Source organism: Salvia hispanica, chromosome 1 (genome assembly GCF_029641045.1).
Source record: "Salvia hispanica isolate PSC_SH4W2 chromosome 1, Shi_PSC_v1, whole genome shotgun sequence".
NCBI classification, from domain to species: Eukaryota; Viridiplantae; Streptophyta; class Magnoliopsida; order Lamiales; family Lamiaceae; genus Salvia; species Salvia hispanica.
The window spans coordinates 1,769,960-1,789,854 of NC_142692.1; the positions used below are offsets into that span (position 1 = coordinate 1,769,960).

At 37.9% G+C, this 19,895-nt stretch overlaps 3 protein-coding genes, 1 long non-coding RNA gene and 1 pseudogene across 5 annotated transcripts; 3 read left to right on the forward strand and 2 right to left on the reverse strand.

Annotated features, from left to right (window-relative positions):
• Window positions 1-512: 512 nt before the first annotated feature.
• On the forward strand, window positions 513-4,083 carry LOC148933051 (wall-associated receptor kinase-like 1; annotated as a pseudogene). Its single transcript, XR_016134741.1, has 2 exons — window positions 513-1,394; window positions 3,845-4,083. The product of XR_016134741.1 is annotated as a wall-associated receptor kinase-like 1 (transcript).
• On the forward strand, window positions 2,283-3,832 carry LOC148933052 (uncharacterized). Its single transcript, XR_016134742.1, has 3 exons — window positions 2,283-2,440; window positions 2,830-2,894; window positions 3,410-3,832. It is a non-coding gene; the product is annotated as an uncharacterized LOC148933052 (long non-coding RNA).
• Window positions 4,084-5,284: 1,201 nt separating the features above from the next.
• LOC125224203 (wall-associated receptor kinase-like 8) lies at window positions 5,285-13,463 on the forward strand. Its single transcript, XM_089062870.1, has 6 exons — window positions 5,285-5,963; window positions 8,982-9,365; window positions 10,123-10,626; window positions 10,878-11,246; window positions 11,852-12,028; window positions 12,153-13,463. Exons 1-6 carry the CDS (start codon window positions 5,399-5,401, stop codon window positions 13,346-13,348), a joined length of 3,195 nt encoding a protein of 1,064 aa, XP_088918996.1. The 5' UTR covers window positions 5,285-5,398; the 3' UTR covers window positions 13,349-13,463.
• Window positions 13,464-14,197: 734 nt separating this feature from the next.
• On the reverse strand, window positions 14,198-15,918 carry LOC125217529 (S-adenosyl-L-methionine-dependent methyltransferases superfamily protein). Its single transcript, XM_048119049.2, has one exon. The coding sequence runs from the start codon at window positions 15,817-15,819 to the stop codon at window positions 14,572-14,574; it is 1,248 nt and encodes a 415-aa protein (XP_047975006.2). The 5' UTR covers window positions 15,820-15,918; the 3' UTR covers window positions 14,198-14,571.
• Window positions 15,919-16,829: 911 nt separating this feature from the next.
• On the reverse strand, window positions 16,830-19,726 carry LOC125185631 (Pentatricopeptide repeat (PPR-like) superfamily protein). The gene has a single exon (XM_048082189.2). The coding sequence runs from the start codon at window positions 19,634-19,636 to the stop codon at window positions 17,024-17,026; it is 2,613 nt and encodes an 870-aa protein (XP_047938146.2). The 5' UTR covers window positions 19,637-19,726; the 3' UTR covers window positions 16,830-17,023.
• Window positions 19,727-19,895: the final 169 nt, after the last annotated feature.

Below are 19,895 nucleotides of genomic sequence, written 5' to 3' on the forward strand. Positions count from 1 at the left end.
ACTAATTACAAAAATATTGATGATGTATAAAGTTTCTTCTACATAATGATAAGTGTAAAAATAATACATATTTATTTTTGTGCTACGTTATTGCAGATACTGTGACGTGGTGTGTCAATTTATATTGGGGTGGAAAGATAATTTCCGGACCAGTTATTTCATAAGATCCTCCTTTCTCATCAGGATTCATTATGTTGGACGAATGTATATCCTACAATGAGCTTGTGGATACAATTTGTGAAAGGATGGGTATAAGCATACTTGAAAACAAAGTTCAAATAATATGGAAACATACCATATGCGTTGGATCTGCAGTCACGTTTATAGACTACTTATGTGTTTTGGGTTGTATAAGATGTTGAAAAAGAGAAAGGAAAAAATGGTTAAAGAGAAGTTCTTTAAGCGAAATGGTGGTCTTCTGCTACAACAGCAAACCAACGAAGGTGCACTCGGAAAAAAAAAAAGTTTTCCTCTCACAAGATCTAGAGGTCGCCACTGATTACTTTAATGAAAATCGGATTCTCGGACGCGGAGGGCAGGGCACAGTCTATAAAGGGATGTTATCCGACGGAAAGATTGTGGCGGTCAAGAAATCAAAGTTGGTCGAGGAGAGTCAACTGGAATAGTTCATAAATGAGGTGGTGATACTGTCGCAAATCAATCACAAAAATGTGGTCAAATTGTTGGGATGCTGCTTAGAGACTGAGGTTCCTATGCTTGTTTACGAATTCATGCCAAATGGGACACTTTTTGAGCTCATTCACGATCCAAATAACGAATTTCCGATCACATGGAGCATGCGACTGAAGATCGCAACGGATATAACAGGTGCACTTGCCTACTTACATTATGCATCTTCCGTGCCTATCTATCATCGAGATATCAAGTCTAGTAACATCCTTTTAGATGAAAAATATGTTGTCAAGGTGTCGGATTTCGGAACTTCAAGGTCAGTTAATGCAGATCAGACTCATTTGACTACTCTGGTTAAAGGGACATTCGGATATCTAGATCCAGAGTATTTTCAGTCGAGTCAATACACAGAAAAAAGTGATGTTTATAGTTTTGGAGTAGTTATTGTCGAGCTCCTATCCGGGCAAAGGCCGATATCTATGGGGAAACAGACGATGACAGAAGCCTGGCAACACGATTTCTTACATGCATGGAAGAAAAATGCCTTGACAAAATTTTAGATCCTCAAGTTTTAGAGCAAGGTAGGATAGAAGAGGTGCTTTTAGTTGCGAGGCTTGCACAAAGGTGTTTGAATCTGAAAGGGAAAATGAGACCAACAATGAAAGAAGTTTCAACAGAATTGGAAAGTTTTAGGATATCCCAAATGTCTTGCTCCATTGTAAAAGAAGAAGTTGAGGATGAGACAGTTTTTGAAGCTAAGCCTATATTGTAACATCCCGAATTCCCGAATTCTAATTTTAGAGCCCTAGAATTTATTATTGATGACGTGGAGACGTAAATGCATTTACTGCATGAGATGCTATGGCCGAGTCGAGTCTAGGGTTTGCGTTGGAAGATTGAAAAGTCAAACTTGTTGATTATGTGATGTGGCGTGTGATTTATTAATCTATGAGGTGAATTATTTGTTTAAGGGTGAGTGAGAATATTAGAGAAAATTTCCATAAATACTAGCCACCTAATTCTTGAGATTTTCGAACCCCTTGATTTCTGGAGAAGGAATTCTATTTTTCCGGATTTAATTTAATTCTTGGGATATTTATCCAAATTAAATCCAAAACCCAATTATTCCTTATTTTATTGGGAAAAATCGAGCCCCCTTATTCCTTGGTGATTTTCGAAAATCACCTATTGTGGGAAGGAAAGAATTATTTTATTTTAGTTAATCCCTTATTTGATTTTCTTCCATACCTAGAATTTAAATATTCTACCAAATCTTTCCATACCTCAAGAGATCTTGCCTTATCTTATTTTAGTTAATATTAAAAATATATGCCTTATCTAAAAGGCATAGGGAACACCTATTTCAATCCCTAGTTGGGAGGATTCTTATTTTTATTTTGCTCCGTGATATTTTATTCTACTCCGTAAAATATACCAAAACAAATCTTGGCTAATTAAAGAGCCTAATTTTCGAAAACTATGAGATTTTGCCCTAGGATCTATTTTTGTTAATTATTCTTCCCTACTTCACAATATTTATTTATTTAATTATGGAGAATAAAATCTTACCAAATATTCTAAAGATCTTTTTGAGCACTATAAATAAGAGGAACTCCTAAACCTAGCCATCAAATTTTTGCCCCCCACCCAAAGTACACGCCCCCTCTCTCCTCTCCACTCTCTCTCAATTTTCTTTTACTTTACTCCATTAATCCTTCATCCTTTGAGAAGAATTAGAGTTTGAGCCTCAAGATTTTTGAAGAACCAAGTCTTTACTTCGTTTCTACCGTTCGTTTTTCTCAAAAAGGTATCCTTATATTTATCTTCTTCTTTCTACTCGATTCCTCTTCTTTCTAACCGATTAATCGGTATTCTTGGATCCTCGTACATCTTGTTTGAGTGAAAGTGGGATAAAAGGGATATGGAAAATATGTATGCATGTGGCGTGTGTGTGCGTGCGTGTTGTGTGTGTGTGTGTGTGTGTGTCGTGTGTATGTTGGCAAAATACTCTTGTGTGATATATGTTGATGTTAGATCTAGAATTGAGGTGTGAATGGAACTTATGTGATGAACATGGTCTTGATTGATTAATGATGCTAAAATAGATCGATGGGAAAAGGGAAAGTGTTGAGACATGCATGAGTTAGGAGTTTGTGTTGAATCTGATTTGTGATATTTGCCTATATGATTAAAAAGGTGAAACCTCAGTTACGAAGCCGGATAACAAAGGAAAGAACATACTTGAAACCTAAGCAGCCGAGGTGGGCTTTACTCTTAAACTCTTTTATGTGCAAATTTATGAATGTGGAGAAATAAGGGTGGTTTAACTGTTATGTCATGCATATGTCTGTTTTGTTGTGATATTGTGCGCCTAATGCCTAGTTTGTGAGTTCGCTCCATTGGGCTATATGGCTATGGATATGTTTAAACGAATTCGGGTCCGAGTACGGGCCTCAAACACTACCAGGCTGTGTACACGAGGGGATCGGGAGCCGTCCTTGCTAGTCGGCCTGTCTCGTGGGCGAAAATTGTGGCCACACTTTCGTCGCACTATGGAAAGATTGTGATTGATGAATTGTTGAGAAAATGGGGAGTTGTTTGACTGGCCAGTCTATTAAAAATATCTTTGTGATACTCGTTGATCTTTTATTTTTGATAAAGTGTAAAACCTCGAGTCCACCATGGTAAGGGTGGCATAACTTATAAAACGTTTTGGCAATGAGTTCACTGAGTATTTCAAAATACTCAGCCCTGCATGTGTTTTCCTTATGTGCAGGTTGGACGATGACGAGCGGTAGCGGGTGTTGAGCATATTAACTAATTAAGTTGGATGTCTTTGAACTTCAAGCGTAGTTGTGTCTTCATACATAGCTGCACTTTCTCTTGGTCGTTTTCCACTGAAATTACTTAGAAACACTTATGATTATTTTTGGATATTTGCATCTTCCTTTCGGTTTAGAGGCCTCAGATTTTCTTGTGGTTTTTATCTTGGAAACTATGTCATACTCTTGAGATTTCTGATCGTAATTTATGATATCTTCCTTTTTCTTCTTTAAGCTTCTAGGTTAAGTCGTTGTTTTAAATGCTCTGATAGTTCCTTTAAACTCTTGGTCAAAACTCATTAAATGAAACCCTAGCGTATGTTGAATTCTTTAAGTCCGATTTGGTAGCAGTCGCCGCATTTATTGTACCCTAGGAAGGCGGCTGTTACATATATCATTTTCAGATATTGAATACTCATGGACAGCCAGTTACAAGAGTCCCTCTGCTTCGTCCTCAGACGCACATCCCTTAATGCCCACAACAACTTAAACATCTCGTAAATCCTATATATTTACTCTTGTATGTACTGGTGAACTCTGTTGTGTTGAGATATTCACGTGTAAGTTGTCTAGTGTCGAAAATGTAAAATAAAAAGAGATTTTATATGTACAAGTTTCTATACTCAAATTTTTTATTAATTACTTCCAGCTAGCCATCATGAGATGAAACTTTAACAGTTGGCTTGCAAATACATGACATGATTATATATAGACAAACTCTCTTAAATTATGTTAAACCACTCAACAAAGATTATACTGATAAAAAATAAATATATGAGTCAAGTGATGATCCAGCCATTATGCTTTTGAAGTGTTGATATTGATTGCTTTCGATTAATTTTTATTGAACAAACAACAGGAGTTGACTTGAGAAGTCTAGGTTGCGTTTACTCGTGTTATTCACTTTGTGGATGATATTGGCCTCAACTTGGGATACTAAATAATGATGAAGCATTACTCAATAGTAAGATGCTTCTCTTCCATCCAATAAATTTGAGATTCGAGTCTTCACAGGGTAAATCAAACCATTATTAATTCTCATTTCTTAAAAGTAACTTGGATAAGTATTCAATAGAATTTCTTACAAGATTATAACTCACTGACCGTGTTTCATCGATCACGTATATGTTGGAAAAATCAACTTAGATAACTAAGAGTGTGTTTTTTTCTTTCTTGGTGAATAGAAAAGTCACTTATGAGATAGTATGACACAAAGTCATAGTGGCTGAGTAGAATTTTTCCTTCTCTAATAAAACTCCAGCGTAAAATCATAATTCATAACCATTTAAAAGCAATCACAAGTTCATACTATTTCCATATTCTTATTCTTCTTCCATCATTAAATTTTTCTTTTTTAGTAAAAACACATTTCTTCTCACTAACTTTACTCTCTCTTACTTTATTCTCTCTTCATCTCTCAACCTTTTTTATTTCTACTACTACTTTATTTTTTCTTTATTTACCCACCTAACACAATTTTTTTTAATATCCGTGCCAAAAGAAATGTCTCCACTACTATGGAACGGAAGGAGTATATAATACTATGAAATAGAAGTTGACTTGAAAGTCTTCGTCGTGTTTGCTCATGTTTCGGGTTTACGCTTCTCCTCCATCTAATATATTTGTGGTTCGAGTCATCCCAGGATAAGGAATTATTATTGATTCTCAGTTTAAAAAACTTGGACATGTATTTGGTAGAATTGCTTACTAGATTGTGACCAATTGACTCGGTTCATCGACCATATAGTATATTTTGGAAAAATCAACTTGGATAGCTACTTAATTGGAATATCTAACTGTCGACTATGAGCTAATTTAATTCTTCTTCTATCTGCAAGATTGTACGTGCAGTGGTTCATCGACCACACATATGTTGGAAAAATCAACTTAAAAGCAATCACAAGTGATCATATTCTACTTCCACCATTAAAATTTCCCAAATTATGGCTTTCCAAGTAATTTCAGTTGTCCTCATCAGTTTGATCATCCTTCTTCTTCTGCCATTCATTTCGACCGGTCCAGTGGCTAAACCCGGATGCCCGGACCGGTGTGGGAATCTATCGATTCCATATCCGTTTGGAGTCGGACTGGATTGCTCCCTCGACCCGTCTTTCAACATCAACTGCATAACTTCCATGGATCCTCCAAAAGCGTACATCACCATTCTTGATAAGGAAGTGATCGAAATAAATGAAACTTACGTTCGGGTCAAGTACCCCAACTTCGTGGCGTCCGCTTGCTACGGCTTGCCCGAGTATGAGCCGCACGATGAGCCCCTGAATCTGTTGGGGACTCAGTACACGCTGTCGTCGGATAACTGGCTGACCGTCATCGGCTGTGACAGTATGGTGATGGGGACTGAGCTGCCGAACGGGAGTTTTGTGGGGAGCAGCAGCTGCGCCTCGTTTTGCGGCGAGAGGAATCACACCGGCGGCGAGGGCTACTGCCCGGATAACGGTATCTGGTCGGTGCTCGGCAATGGTTGTTGCCGTGCCCCCATTAATGGAGGTAATTTTCAACCTCTCTCAATATATTTTAGTATTACTGTTCCTTTCTAGGTTTTTTTTTACTGTTACTTTCATTGTGTTTTTATATGTTTGATCTACTACTTATTAGAGAAATGTTCAGCGGGGCGATATTATGTGGGCGTGAGGTGAGCGACTGCTGACGTGTTTAATGAACTTTCATTTGTTTAATAAATTTTCCTTGAATATTCTCTCTCTTTAATACTCCTTCTGTTCTACAAAAATAGTCCCACTTTGACTCGGCACAGGTTTTAAGAAATGTAATGAAAAGTGAGTTGAAAAAGTTGGTGGGACGTGGGTCCTACTTTTAAAGTATTAATTTTATAATAAAAGGTGAGTGTGAATGAGTTGGTGGAATATGGGGTACACTACCAAAAATGGTAAAAAGTGAAATGGGACAAACTTTGTGTGACGAACGAAAATGGAAAAATGGGACAATATTTGTTAGACAGAGGAAGTAGTTGTATATTTTATTGTAGTGGGCCTTCGATTCTCTCTCTCACACATTCTTCTTCTCCATACGAGTGACTAGTGAGTGTTTTTTCACCATGGAGTGAATGCTTTGCTTCCTGGATTTAATGAATGTCAAATATTCCTAATCAATTGGAAACCAAATATTTTTATGCAGTTAATTTTCACAAGTTTCAACTTAACTAATCATAAAATTTCTTGAAAATCAGATAACTTTTGCAGTTTTATTTTATAAAAATTGCGCTTTGTAAAGAGACATCCATGGTCATCTAATTTGAACTCGTTCCTTTTCCTTCGACAACCAAAATCAAATTTTTGAAATCATGTCGATCATAATTTGTTCAATCTTAAGATTGGAGATATTATTTTCAATAAATTCAAAAAAAAGTAGAATTTGCATATAAGAAGGTGGGTAGGAAGGGGACAGTGAAGATGACTACCAGACTTTTGCAGGAGTCTATCAAAAGACAAAAATTACATAGTCCTACTTACTGTAAGTCAGTAATTGCCTATAAAATCGTCGAGTAAAATACTCTCTCCGTTTCTTCATAGTTGAGGCGGAACTTTTCGATCCGGAGTTTTAGAAACGAATGTTGGGTGTGTTAAATAAATAGATAAAAGAGTAAGAGAGGGGAAAAGGTAGAGAGAATAAAGTATAAAGTGAATAAAGTAAAGAAAATAAAATAAGAGAGAGTAAAGTAAGACAGAGGAAAAAGTTATCATATAAAGAAACGACTCAACTATGAAGAAACTTCCCGAAATAGTAAAATGACTCAACTATGTAGAAACGGAGGGAGTCCACTCTTTAGTGTTGCTTCATTTGACTATCTGTGGAGCATTATCACTCATAAGCATGTGAGAGAGAAAATTGAAGGCCCCACTACAATAAAATATATACTCCCTCCGTTCTAGATAATTCGTCCCAGTTTTCCATTTTGGTTCGGCCCAAATAATTTGTCCCACTTCACTTTTACCATTTTTTATAGTGGACCCCATATTCCACTAACTCATCCGTACTCACATTTTATTATAAAACTAATATATAAAGGTAAGACTCACATTCTACTAACTTTTTCAACCCACTTTTCATTAGAATTCTTAAAATCCGTGCCCGATCAAAGTGACCCAAATTATCCGGAACGGAGGGAGTAACTATTAAAGAGGGAGAATATTTAAGGAAAATTCCTTAAATAAATGAAGATTCAGTAAACACTTCAGCAGTCGCTCACCTCACGCCCACATAGTGTCGCCCTATGAACATTTCTCCTACTTATTATAGCAGCAATTTTGATTTATACTGAAATTTTTTATAGGAAACAAATCTCGAAATTGTAACTAAAAATAATTTAACCACCAATAATTGAGTTGATCATTATTATTGTTATATTTAAAAAATACTCTTCCGTCCATGAAAAATAATCTTATTTTACCATTTCGGAATGTCCACGAAAAATAGTCATATTTCAAAAATAGAAATTTTGTCTCTTGTTTTATCCATTTTCTTCTCTTACCTTTTCTCTTTCCCTTTCCTATTTTATCATCTTTTTCTTCATTCTTTCTTACTTTACTAATTTCTCATTAAAACTCATGCTATCACAAAAGAAATTATTATTTTTTATGGACGAAAGGACAAGAATACACAATGAAGGCTGAACGAGACCATTATTTAGAGCGGAATCAGATAAAGGAAATTAATAAAAATCAAACAGATAATATCACTATCCAAAAATGGGCGGTTTCAATGTTGAAATATATCGTCGGGGCAATCTGTTACTATTACTCCTTCATTTCCACTAATTAAGTCATTTCTATATACAGTACTCATAATTAATATTTATTCTCACTCTTAACAACAATGCGCTAAGGACAATTTTTAATGTTATTAAGGACGTTGATGCCTGTATCTAATTATACTATTAAGGTTTCATAAAATATTTTTATTGTTAGTATTCTGACTAAAATTAGGTACATAAATATAAGCATTAAGAATGTTTTTTTTTGCATCATAAATTATACTCATTTTAAAAGAAATTCAAATACTAATAAATGTGTCTTAATTTTTGTTATCTTTAAAAGTAATGGTAGACTACTCTTTTAGTGTATAATAAAAACAAATGTTATATTTGAATCAAAATTCATATGATCAAAATTATACTTATTATGCATATTTCATTATATTCATCACTTTAGAAGATCAAAATTATGGAGGATTAATACTTAACAGGGATAAGATAGTATTTTTTTTCCCAAAACTGTTCATTTTTCCCGAATCCCAACAATTTTATAAGTTCTGTCTATGCCATATCTAATACTCCCTACGTCCCAAGTTAATTGAGTCATTCCTTTTTGGATTGTCTCAAGTTACTTGAGTAATTTCTGTTTTTGGCTAAAAACTCTCTCTTCTTTCTCTTACTTTATTTTCTTATCTACTTTATTTAAATCTCATGCCGAAAAGAAACGCATCAGGTTACGTGGGATAGAGGGAGGACGACCGCCTCTTTTTATAACTTAGATATTTATATATTTGCAGGCAGCAGTTTCCTAAAAGCAAAGTTAACCGACCTAAGTGGGGCGTTGGTAGGTGGTAGAGTTTTCCCGTGCAGCTACGCCTTTATCCAAGAAGCGACATCAGCAAGTGGAAATCACTCTGCTTTTACGTATAAGTTGGAGTTTCTCCGGAATAACTCGAAGGCATTCTCTGATGAGTTCATGGATACGACAATGGCGCCGGTGCCCGTGGTGCGGCTCAATTGGCGGATTGGGAATAAGAATTGCAGTCAGCAACTGTCCAACGACACTACTTATGCATGTCAAGATAGGAGTATTTGTGTTAATAAATATCAAGTTGAAGGATACTATTGCAGCTGCTTTCAAGGATACAAGGGCAATCCTTACCTCACTGGAGGATGCCAAGGTATGTACTAATGATGAATTCTTCCTAATTAGATTTAAGTCAAGTAAAATCTAAAACCAATTTTCAGTTAAGATAGTAGTGTATCTGATGCTACACTAAAACCCCCAAATGGAGTTGGAATAAGCCTCTATGTTAGGTCTTTACGAGAAAAATATAAACACTTTTGGATTTATATTAAAGCAATTCCAAACCATTTTTTCAAATTTTATGAGTATAAAAAGTACTCCCTCCGTCTATGGAAAAATATGAGGTGTTCGTGATTTAAAATCTCATTTGAGGTAAATCACACCACTCAACTAAATCATTATACTCATATTCTATTAAAAAATTAATAAATAAAAGTGGGACTCACATTCTACTAACGCATTTCCTTAACAAAATCAATCATTTCTTAAAACTCGTGCTGAGTAAAAATGGAATTATAAATGGCGGAAGGTGGAAGTAAGTGATTAGGGAATACTTCTTTTAAGTTTGAATTAAGGATAAATGGTTGGAGTGAAATCACTATTTAACGCATATTTGAATTTAGCGTAAATAATTGAAGATGCTATAATTAGACTTGAGTTATTATATTTATATGAAACATTTGATCATGAAACATGACTATTTTCTCCAATCAGGAGTCTCAGTTCTCTTCTATACGGGTTTTTAAAAATGTTAAGAAAAGGTGGTGAAAAAATATGGTGGAACTCGCGATGAACGGAGTATTATATTTTACTTCATCAGATTTATTCTTCTTTCTTCTTCTATATTATAGCATATTCCATACCAGTTGCTAAACATGGATGCTTGGACCAATGTGGGAATTTATCAATTCCCTATCCATTCGGAATTGGCTCAAATTGCTACATGGATCCATCGTTCGAGATCAGCTGCAATGTCTCCACCAATCCCCCCAAAGCATACCTCTCCGCTCTCAACGACGCTGAAATCTACGACCTTAACTTAACCCAAATTAGAGTTAATTACCCCAAATTAGCCTTCGCCTGCTATAATTCGTCGGAGAGCCGGAGCTTGGTCATTGATTTGTCAGCAACTCAGTTCACACTGTCGACGCAGAATGTGCTCACTGCCCTCGGCTGCGACGACATGGTGGTGGCCTATGGAAAATCCAACCACGCAAGTTTTGTAGGCGGCAGCTGCGCCGCCTCGTGCACCCATAGTGGCAGATACGGTTCCTGCGCAGAATTCTACACGCTTTCTACAGGTTTTGATTGGTATGTTCCGGCCATGGGCTGTTGCCAGACCCCCATTTCTAGAGGTAATCATCGCCTTTAACTTTTAAGTGTCGTTTACTAGCACACTACACACATCAAACATTTCATATAGCTGGATGTCTCACAAAGTTAGCTAACATTTGCTAAGTCATAACATTTATCATCACATTCCGAATAAAGACAATTGTATGTCTAAATGATAAGTATACATAGTGCACTCTGATCAGACTATCTGTAAGCTGACAAAAATAAGTAAAATCATGAAATTCTCTAACTCTAAAAACTCCACATGCAGGCATAGCTTACCTGGAATCAAATTTGACAGACTTAAGTTGGCAATGGCATCGTAGGAAGCTATACCCTTGCAGCTATGCTTACATCACAGAGAAGACTGATTATTATGCTCCTTATTACCCACTCGAATATCTTACTAACTCAACTGCACCAATCCTAGATAATAACTTCTATTTAATTAGTCAGCCGGTGTTGGTGTTAGATTGGAGGATTGGGAAAGAGAAATGCAATGTAGCACAAACAAATGCAACTACTTATGGTTGTAAGGGCAATTCTAGTTGTGTTGATTTTGATGAAAATGATGGAGGCTACCTTTGCCACTGCTTGCAAGGATACCAAGGCAGTCCTTACCTCGGACAGGGATGCCAAGGTCAGTAATCTTACCTTTTTTTTTGGTTGATAGTAACTTATTAGGAGTACAAGATTATTTTTCAGTTTTCACCATACTTTTAGAGGTGTCATCTAGATTACGTTCAACTCATTACACCTTTAACTTATCCATCCAATTCCTTAAAACCTGTGTCAAAAAAAATGAGATCTTTATTATTAAGTGTCCAACTTTTTCCATGTTAAATTACATAGATTTTTAAATCACAACTTTTAGTTGACTTTTAGTCAATCCAATAACTTATAAAAGTTAAATTATAACTTTTGCACATTTTTCTATTCATAAAATTAAAATGTTGATTAAATTTATCATTTAAATTATTGGTTAACTTGTGGATAAATTTAGTATTGTTCTATATTATAATGGTCTATTATAGATTATTATTAATTAATTGGTGATTAAATCATAGCTTTTGTACAACAAATTTCATCAAAATTTAAATTGCATGAGATAATTGAAAATGTACAAAAGTTGTGATTTAATTAACTATTTTTATAAAGTTATGAGATTGACTAGACCAAAAGATGTGATTTAATGATAAGTAATGCAAAATGATGACACTCTTGTGATGCTATTGGGCCTAACAGATATTGATGAATGTGGTGATGACACAACAAATCCATGCATTTTGAATTCAACGTGCATCAATACTCCTGGTTCTGTCACCTGTGTGTGTCCAAGGGGATTTTATGGTGATGGAAGGAAAGATGGCAAAGGCTGTATTGAAGTCACACAATCCAAGTCCAAGACCATAATCTTGACAGGTAACATTACAGCCTTATAATCAACCACATCATAAAATTACTTTTTACAATCTGTTATATGCATATCATCATTAATGCATGTGTCAATAAAGGATGTGTTTTGATGAGTAAATTCTACATTTAGGTATGGGATCTGCATTAGGGTTTCTACTATTCCTCCTTATGTGCTTTGGGTTGTATAAGATGCTGAAAAAGAGGAGGGAAAAAATGATTAAAGAGAAGTTCTTTAAACGAAATGGTGGTCTTCTCCTACATCAGCAAACCAATGAAGGTGCACTCGGAAAAACAAAAGTTTTCCCCTCACAAGAGCTGGAGGTTGCTACTGATTACTTTAATGAAAGTCGGATTCTTGGGCGTGGAGGGCAAGGTACTGTCTATAAAGGGATGTTATCCGACGGTAAGATTGTGGCGGTCAAGAAATCAAAGTTGGTCGAGGAGAATCAGCTTGAACAGTTCATCAATGAGGTGGTGATACTGTCGCAAATCAATCACAGAAATGTGGTTAAATTGTTGGGATGTTGCTTAGAGACCGAGGTTCCCCTGCTTGTTTACGAATTCATGCCAAATGGGACACTTTTTGAGCTCATTCACAATCCAAATAACGAATTTCCGATCACATGGAGCATGCGACTGAAGATCGCAACGGATATAGCGGGGGCACTTGCCTACTTACATCATGCATCTTCCGCGCCTATCTATCATCGAGATATCAAGTCTAGTAACATCCTCCTAGATGAAAAATATGTAGTCAAGGTGTCGGATTTTGGAACATCACGGTCAGTTAATGCAGATCAGACTCATTTGACTACTCTGGTTAAAGGGACGTTCGGATATCTAGATCCAGAGTATTTTCAGTCGAGTCAGTTCACAGAGAAAAGTGATGTTTATAGTTTTGGAGTAGTTATTGTCGAGCTCCTAACCGGGCAAAGGGCGATATCTATGGGGAAAACAGACGATGACAGAAGCCTGGCAACACGATTTCTTACATGCACGGAAGAAAAATGCCTTGACAAAATATTAGATCCTCAAGTTTTAGAACAAGGTAGGATGGAAGAGGTGCTTTTAGTTGCGAGGCTTGCACAAAGGTGTTTGAATCTGAAAGGGAAAATGAGACCAACAATGAAAGAAGTTTCTACAGAATTGGAAAGTTATAGGATATCCCAAATGTCTTGCTCCAATGTGAAAGAAGAAGTTGAGGATGAGACAGTTTTTGAAGCTAAGCCTATATCATTTTCAGATATTGAATACTCATGGACAGCCAGTTACAAGAGTCTCTCTCCTTCGTCCTCAGATGCGCATCCATTAATGCACGCAACTTAAACTTCTCGTAAATCATACTACTATATATTTGCTCATGTATGTACTTGTGAACTCTGTTATGCTGAGACATTGTCTCATGTCGATTATGTGAAGTAAAAAGAGATCAACTTAATTACATGTTTCTACGTTCAAGTTTTTTCTTAAATACTTCCAGCTATCTACCAGTGTGGCCAGTGTGGTTTTGACACATTATACCAATTCATGAATCTCTCGTTGTTTAGAGAAATCCAGAGTAGTTCAAAACCATGAAAATGAGCAGAAGTATAAAGACAGATGTTAGAATAAAGAGATCAAAAAAATCTGTTATTCTGCTTTCGGAAACAAGAAGAAATTCAGCACAGCATATTTTAGCAACAAAATCGATGAACCTAAGGCCAGCCTAGCTCTAAGCAGATTAACTGCATAATGATAATTCCTAACAATTGAAAAACAGTCTTAGTGAATTAAGAACTGAAAGATATACGAATCAAGAATGCTCAACAGCCTTGAGATAGATAATATCGATGGTCAGAGTAAATAGAAATTTAGGCAGATTTTGATCATACTGAAACACCTAAAATACTACAAAGTCAACTATTTAGGCCATCTGACTCATTCGACTCTTCTATTCGTGCTTGTCCCAGTTTCTCCAGTCATTCACTTCTCTTATCCTATATTCCGAATATCTTAGCATATCAAGCTAGCACAAGAATAACAAATATAGTTTTCTGACCAATTTCGGCAAAGGTAAAGAACATGCTCCTAACTTTACATAGTTTTCGTTTGGGAAACTGATTTCAGCCAAAGAATTTAACAATGCAATTACATCACATACATCTACAGGAAGAACAGAGAATGTACACATAAGAATAGTTTTTAAAGAGATATATATATCTGATAAATAAGAGAGACATTTCTCTAGTTCCAGATCAAGACTTATGCAGGTAGTTTTATGAACTCAGAGCCAACAAATTCAACTTGCTACATCAAACAAAAATTGAATAACAAAATTCCATCAAATTGCTATCTATATATCCAACTGATGCAAATATTGCATAGGAAAACCGAAAACACTATATGACTTACTGCAGAAATGCGCCTTTCTCCAGTCGCGAGCATCAACAACTGCCGGCCATTCCCATACACTTATTTGACATCTTTAAGAAATCACGAGCAAGAAAAATAGTGTACTTTTGGCTTAGTTCTACATTCCCGAAGCTGAATCTATCCCCATTCACTAACTCCTATGACCTCACCGGTTTCTGCAGCACAGCTGACAAGTAAACTTCAGAGTTTCCTGCACCATTGACCTTCTCTCCCACAACCCACTTCAACTTCTTATAACCAAATCGTTCAATCAACCGCGTGAGAGCCTTTCTCTTATCCTCACTTGAGCAATAATAGTTGTCTAACCAGAACAGCCCCCCCGCCCTCACCACACGATCAATATCAAACATCAGAAACTCCAGCTTCTCCGGCCGACCCCCCACATCCAATCCATTAGCTACATGAACTAAATCAAACACATTGTCATAAAATGGGAACCTAGAGTCCAAGCTAATATACAAGGGGAAAAGCCCCCTAGCAGCAATGAACTCATTAAACGGGGCATCCACGTTCAACGTGGCAGTCACCACAGTCAGATTCCTCTCAGCCATCCTAGCAGCAAAAGTCCCAGATCCACCACCAAGATCAAAACTTGTCCTAACCCCACCACTACTCATAGCCAACACATCATCAATGTGGAAATCATTCTTACTTCTGGGCTTCACATACCTCTGTGCCTCATAACCATGAGTTATATCAAAACAACCAGCACAATCCCTGTTCAATTTCTTACTATTCAAACAAGCAAGATTCTTGCAACCTATTCCACTCCAACTAAGTGACTTCTCACTAACATTACTCCAAAGGGAAACAGGAAACGGCTGCAAACCAACCTTAGGGATTGTCTTGGCAAAGCATCTCCTCCTCGGTAAAGGCTCACACCCTTGAAGAATCAGCCTCTGGCCGAGGCTCCAGTCGTCAGGGCAGAGCCCATTGACCTTGTAATTCATGAATTGAGACAGCAAATCGGTGGATTTCTCGCAAGAATGGCCCACGGACGCCACCATCTCGGTGATCCCAGTCCTCGAATCCTTCCCCAGCGGCAGCTGGTGGCGGGTGAGGAACTCCTTGAGCTCTTTCGCGATGTTGGGCTTCGAAAGATCGATGCTTTCGTAGCCCAGGAGATCTTTCTCCATCTGGGCCAGCTTCTTCTGCGAGGACTCGATCTCCCGGAGAATTAGGCTCACTTTCTCCGAGATCAGGGAGATGTTCTTGGGGTAGTGGTGGTGGTGGAGAGAGGTGGGGTGGTATGTGAAAGCGTAGAGGGCGAACAGATTTGTGGTGATGACTGAGAAAAGCATGAGGAGATTCACTGCGGAGGAGCAGACGGATGCCCTCTTGAATCTTGCAGTTCCATCTCCGATTTTGAGAGAAACTGAACCCATTCTGCCTTCGCTGTAAATCGGGAAGGAGAGAGAGAGAGAGAAAGAGGGGCAGCAGATTCAGTGAAGTGAGAGCAAGTGGAGAAGAAGAAGGGATTAAAGAAAGTAGACATCACATTTAAATTTTTAACTAATGTCCTAAATTGGGTATTACTTGTCGGTGGTTTTACTAATCACTTGACGTAGATACATGTGCATCTCTGTTTATTATTTACTTTTTTTTTATTGTCAGACGCAGGAGTGAGCATTTGGATTTCGGATTAGATTTTTCCGCATTCTGATCGAATCCGAAAATCTTGTCCTAAAATCATAAATCCGAACTATGAAATCCGATCTGATCCAAATAATTTGAAATTGTATGAAAATCTGAAAACTCAATACCAAAAATTCAAAAGTACATTTCAATTTCCGAAAATCTAATACCCAAGTACCATTGGAAATGTTTAAAACAAAGATTTTGTACTTGTTATGTTTATAATTATGAACCATTTTTATTATATATGTAAATATATTTCATATTATTTCGAATTTTAAAATATTTGACTGATCTGATCTGAACATCCCAATTTTTTTAAAAATCCGATCCAAATCGATCTAAAAAGTCCGAATTGAATTTTGACTTTCAATTTTGTTCAAATCAAATTTTCGGATATCAGATACTCCCTCCGTCCACAAAAAATAGAGCACAATTACCATTTTGGATCGTTCACAAAAAATAGAGCACATTCATTTATGAAAAATTTTCAACAAATAATAATCATACACATCATTCCACTAACACTACATCTCATTTACTTTTTTCATTCTCTCTTACTTTATTAATTATATATTAAAACTCAGACAAATTGCTCTATTTTTTGTTTTTGTACGGATGGAGTATTTTGCTCACTCCTAGACAAAGTTGTATTTTGAAATATTTTGAAATTGGAATACTGAGTGTTGTACAACTTCAAAATACCCGCAAATTAACAACTTGACAGCTGAAATATAACAGAATAGGAATATAAATACAATTTGACAAAATAGATTCCAAAACTTTTGCACAAACTGCTTCTAAAGCTGCACCTTATAGAAGACATCCATAATACAAAATAATCAATCAAAGATCACTTTGTGGTTTCCTATCTCATTATTTCCATGAGCCAGGACAGCACTTAGCTGCCCTACAAAAATGGTGTCTACACTTTCTACAAAATGAACCAAATTCCTACCAATAGTCACCACAAGAACACACCCCCTTCTTGAAATGGTGTAAGCATATGGAGTCATATACATATATTTCACAGCCATATTTACTCGAAACCAGCTTAGCAAACCTGTGGCAGTCATCACACATTCTCAGATTCTTCACCACCCTAATACTCTGCTGACCACATTTGATGACAGCATAAGCCAAAGCTAGCTTTTCACTGTGGATTCCTCTGTTCTCCTCCTCTTGGATGCTAACCATTTCTTGATGCTTCGATTCCTTCGTGTTTGCTTCGATGCTTTCTATCCAAGAACGCACACATGTACCGTCTAGCTGGGAGAAATCACCGCTCACAAAAGCATGTACAGCGTTTTCCCCTTCAATCCAACTACACCCGATAGGTCCAGCGGGGAGCTTTCTTGCTCGGGGCCGCTTCATCTTTGGTGACTTATTTGACAAGCCGCGTAGCTGTAAAACCATCCTTTGAGTGGAAGCATTGTCTGGTTCGAGTTCAAGCAGCCTTTCCCCTGCTTCGATTGCCAATCTAACGTTCCCCTGCCTACGACAAGCGGTTAGCACAGCTGACCAGATAGAGACACCGAGATCTATGGGTAGATTTCCGATGAACTCAAATGCTTCATCGAGCTTCCCTGAACGACCGTACAAATTCACAATTGCAACATAATGGTCTACAGTTGGTAAGATACCGTATTCTTCGATCATCAGGGAGAAAACACGCTTACCTTCATCGACATTCTTAGCCAGACCATAGGCAGAGATTATACTAGCAAATGTGCTTTTGTTCGGTTTATACCCTAGTTTCCTCATCCGATCGAAAAGCTCAATCGCCTTGCTTGAAAATCCATGTAACACATAGCTAGTTGCTAATGTGTTCCAAGTGATGATATCCATGGATGGCATTGCATCAAATATGGATTTTGAGTACGCTATGCTCCCGCACTTTGCATATGTGTCGATCAGAGAATTCGCAACTGAAACCTCTAACTCCAAATTGCTGCGAAGGACACAGCAGTGGATCTCTTTCAGCTTCCTTATAGAGATCAAATCCGCACACGCAGGTAAGATGCTCAAGATTGTGATTGCATTCGGTTTGACACCATAGAATTGCATTTTTCGGAAGACCCTCAATGCTTTATCCTTCTGCCCGTGATGCAAGAACCCTGCAATGAGAGCGTTCCATGAGGCAGTGTCTCGCTTGACACCCCCATTCGTCTCCATCATGTAGAAAAGATCCATAGCCTGATCCTCGTCTCCATTTTGAATGTACCCCGAGATCATTACATTCCACGTGACCACATTTGGCAAGACACCGGACTCCTGCATATGTTTAAAGAGGTCATCTGCAATCCCACAATATCCAGCTTGGCAATAGCCTGCAATCATCGAGTTCCAAGTATAGATATCTTTCTCCGAGATCATATCAAAAACCTGTCTTGCAGCATCAATCTTCCCACACTTGGAATACATATCAACAAGTGAATTCCCCACAAGCACATCTTCACCATACCCAAGCTTTATAGCAACCAGATGAACTTCCCTCCCTTTCATAATATCCTTCTCGAGGGAACAAGACAAGATAGCACTCATAAGCGTTATTCCATTCGGTTCAACCCCGGCCAAGAACATCTCCCGGAACAAGCTCAACGCCTCAAACCTCCGATTATTTTGTGCAAAACCCAAAATTGCACTAGTCCATGTACACACATCAGGCCTCACTCCACGAATCTCCATCTCCGTCATCAACTCCCTCGCAACATCACACTTCCCCAACTGACTATAGCTCGAGATCAACACATTCCAAGTGATAACATCCGGCTCTAGACCCTTCTCCTGCATAGACTCGAACAACCTCCGCGCCTCAGCTACATTCCCAGCATGACAGTAACCCGTAATCAGCGTATTCCAAGACACCCTGTCCCTCCCCACCATCCCCCGAAAAAACTTCTCCGCAGACTCCAAACGCCCACATTTCGCGTAAACGGAAAGAATCGAGTTGTTAACTCGAATGTCGCCACTCAATCCCCGCTTGATCACCATCCCATGAATCAGCTCCCCAGTCTCCACATCCCCACAGTTCCCACAGGCCTGCAAAATCTTGGGCAACATGTAATCGTCAGGAGCCACGTCGCCATCCGCCATCATCCAATAAAACAGCGCCACGACATCGCCCCACTTCTTCTCCCTCGAGAAAGCGCCAATCACAGCCGACCAAGCGTACAAATTCCGCTCGCGCATTTCGTCGAACACCTTGAACGCGCCGTCCAAGGAGCCGCATTTCGCGAACATGCCGACTAGTTTGGTCTCGAGGAAGGGGTCGGGCTCGCGCATCCATTTCTTGGCGCGGGAGTGGATCTTGTGGCATAAATCGAGCGAATTGGAGAAGACGCATGAGTCGATCAGGTGGGAGAGGGTGCTGGGCTTTACCGTGGAGCTGCAGGAGTCCAAGGCGGAGATGGCCTCGCTCAGGCGGCCGAGTTTGCATAGGCGCTTTAAGTAGGCGTCGTTTATGAGCTTGGGCGAAGTGTTCCTCGATTGAATTTCGGGTTTTGGTGGGATTTCAGCTATTTTTGAGGGGGTGATGGTTTTGCAGGGAAGAATTAAGCTTTCCATAGGGTGGATAGGGCAATCCGATGCCTCTGTTTCGCCAGTTTTTCTCCAAATTTTGTGGTCTGATTTGAAGAAGATTTTGAGCCACTACACCAGGTGTTATCCTTCATTATATTTTACTATATCTTTCATATGTTTAAATTTATAAAATATGTATATGGAGTATCAAATATAAGTTGATAAAATATGCTTTTTGATAGAGTAATTACTGAAATAAGATCAATTAACATGAGTTTTTCGGGATATAGTAACTTTCAAAAAG

Excerpts from the sequence above, each read along its gene's own strand:
- LOC125224203 (XM_089062870.1), top strand. The coding sequence starts at position 5,399 with ATGGCTTTCCAAGTAATTTCAGTTGTCCTCATCAGTTTGATCATCCTT. Across the intron at positions 9,366-10,122 it reads CCTCACTGGAGGATGCCAAG|CATATTCCATACCAGTTGCT; the intron begins GTATGTACTAAT and ends TCTATATTATAG. Across the intron at positions 10,627-10,877 it reads CCAGACCCCCATTTCTAGAG|GCATAGCTTACCTGGAATCA; the intron begins GTAATCATCGCC and ends CTCCACATGCAG.
- LOC125217529 (XM_048119049.2), bottom strand. The coding sequence starts at position 15,819 with ATGGGTTCAGTTTCTCTCAAAATCGGAGATGGAACTGCAAGATTCAAG.
- LOC125185631 (XM_048082189.2), bottom strand. The coding sequence starts at position 19,636 with ATGGAAAGCTTAATTCTTCCCTGCAAAACCATCACCCCCTCAAAAATA.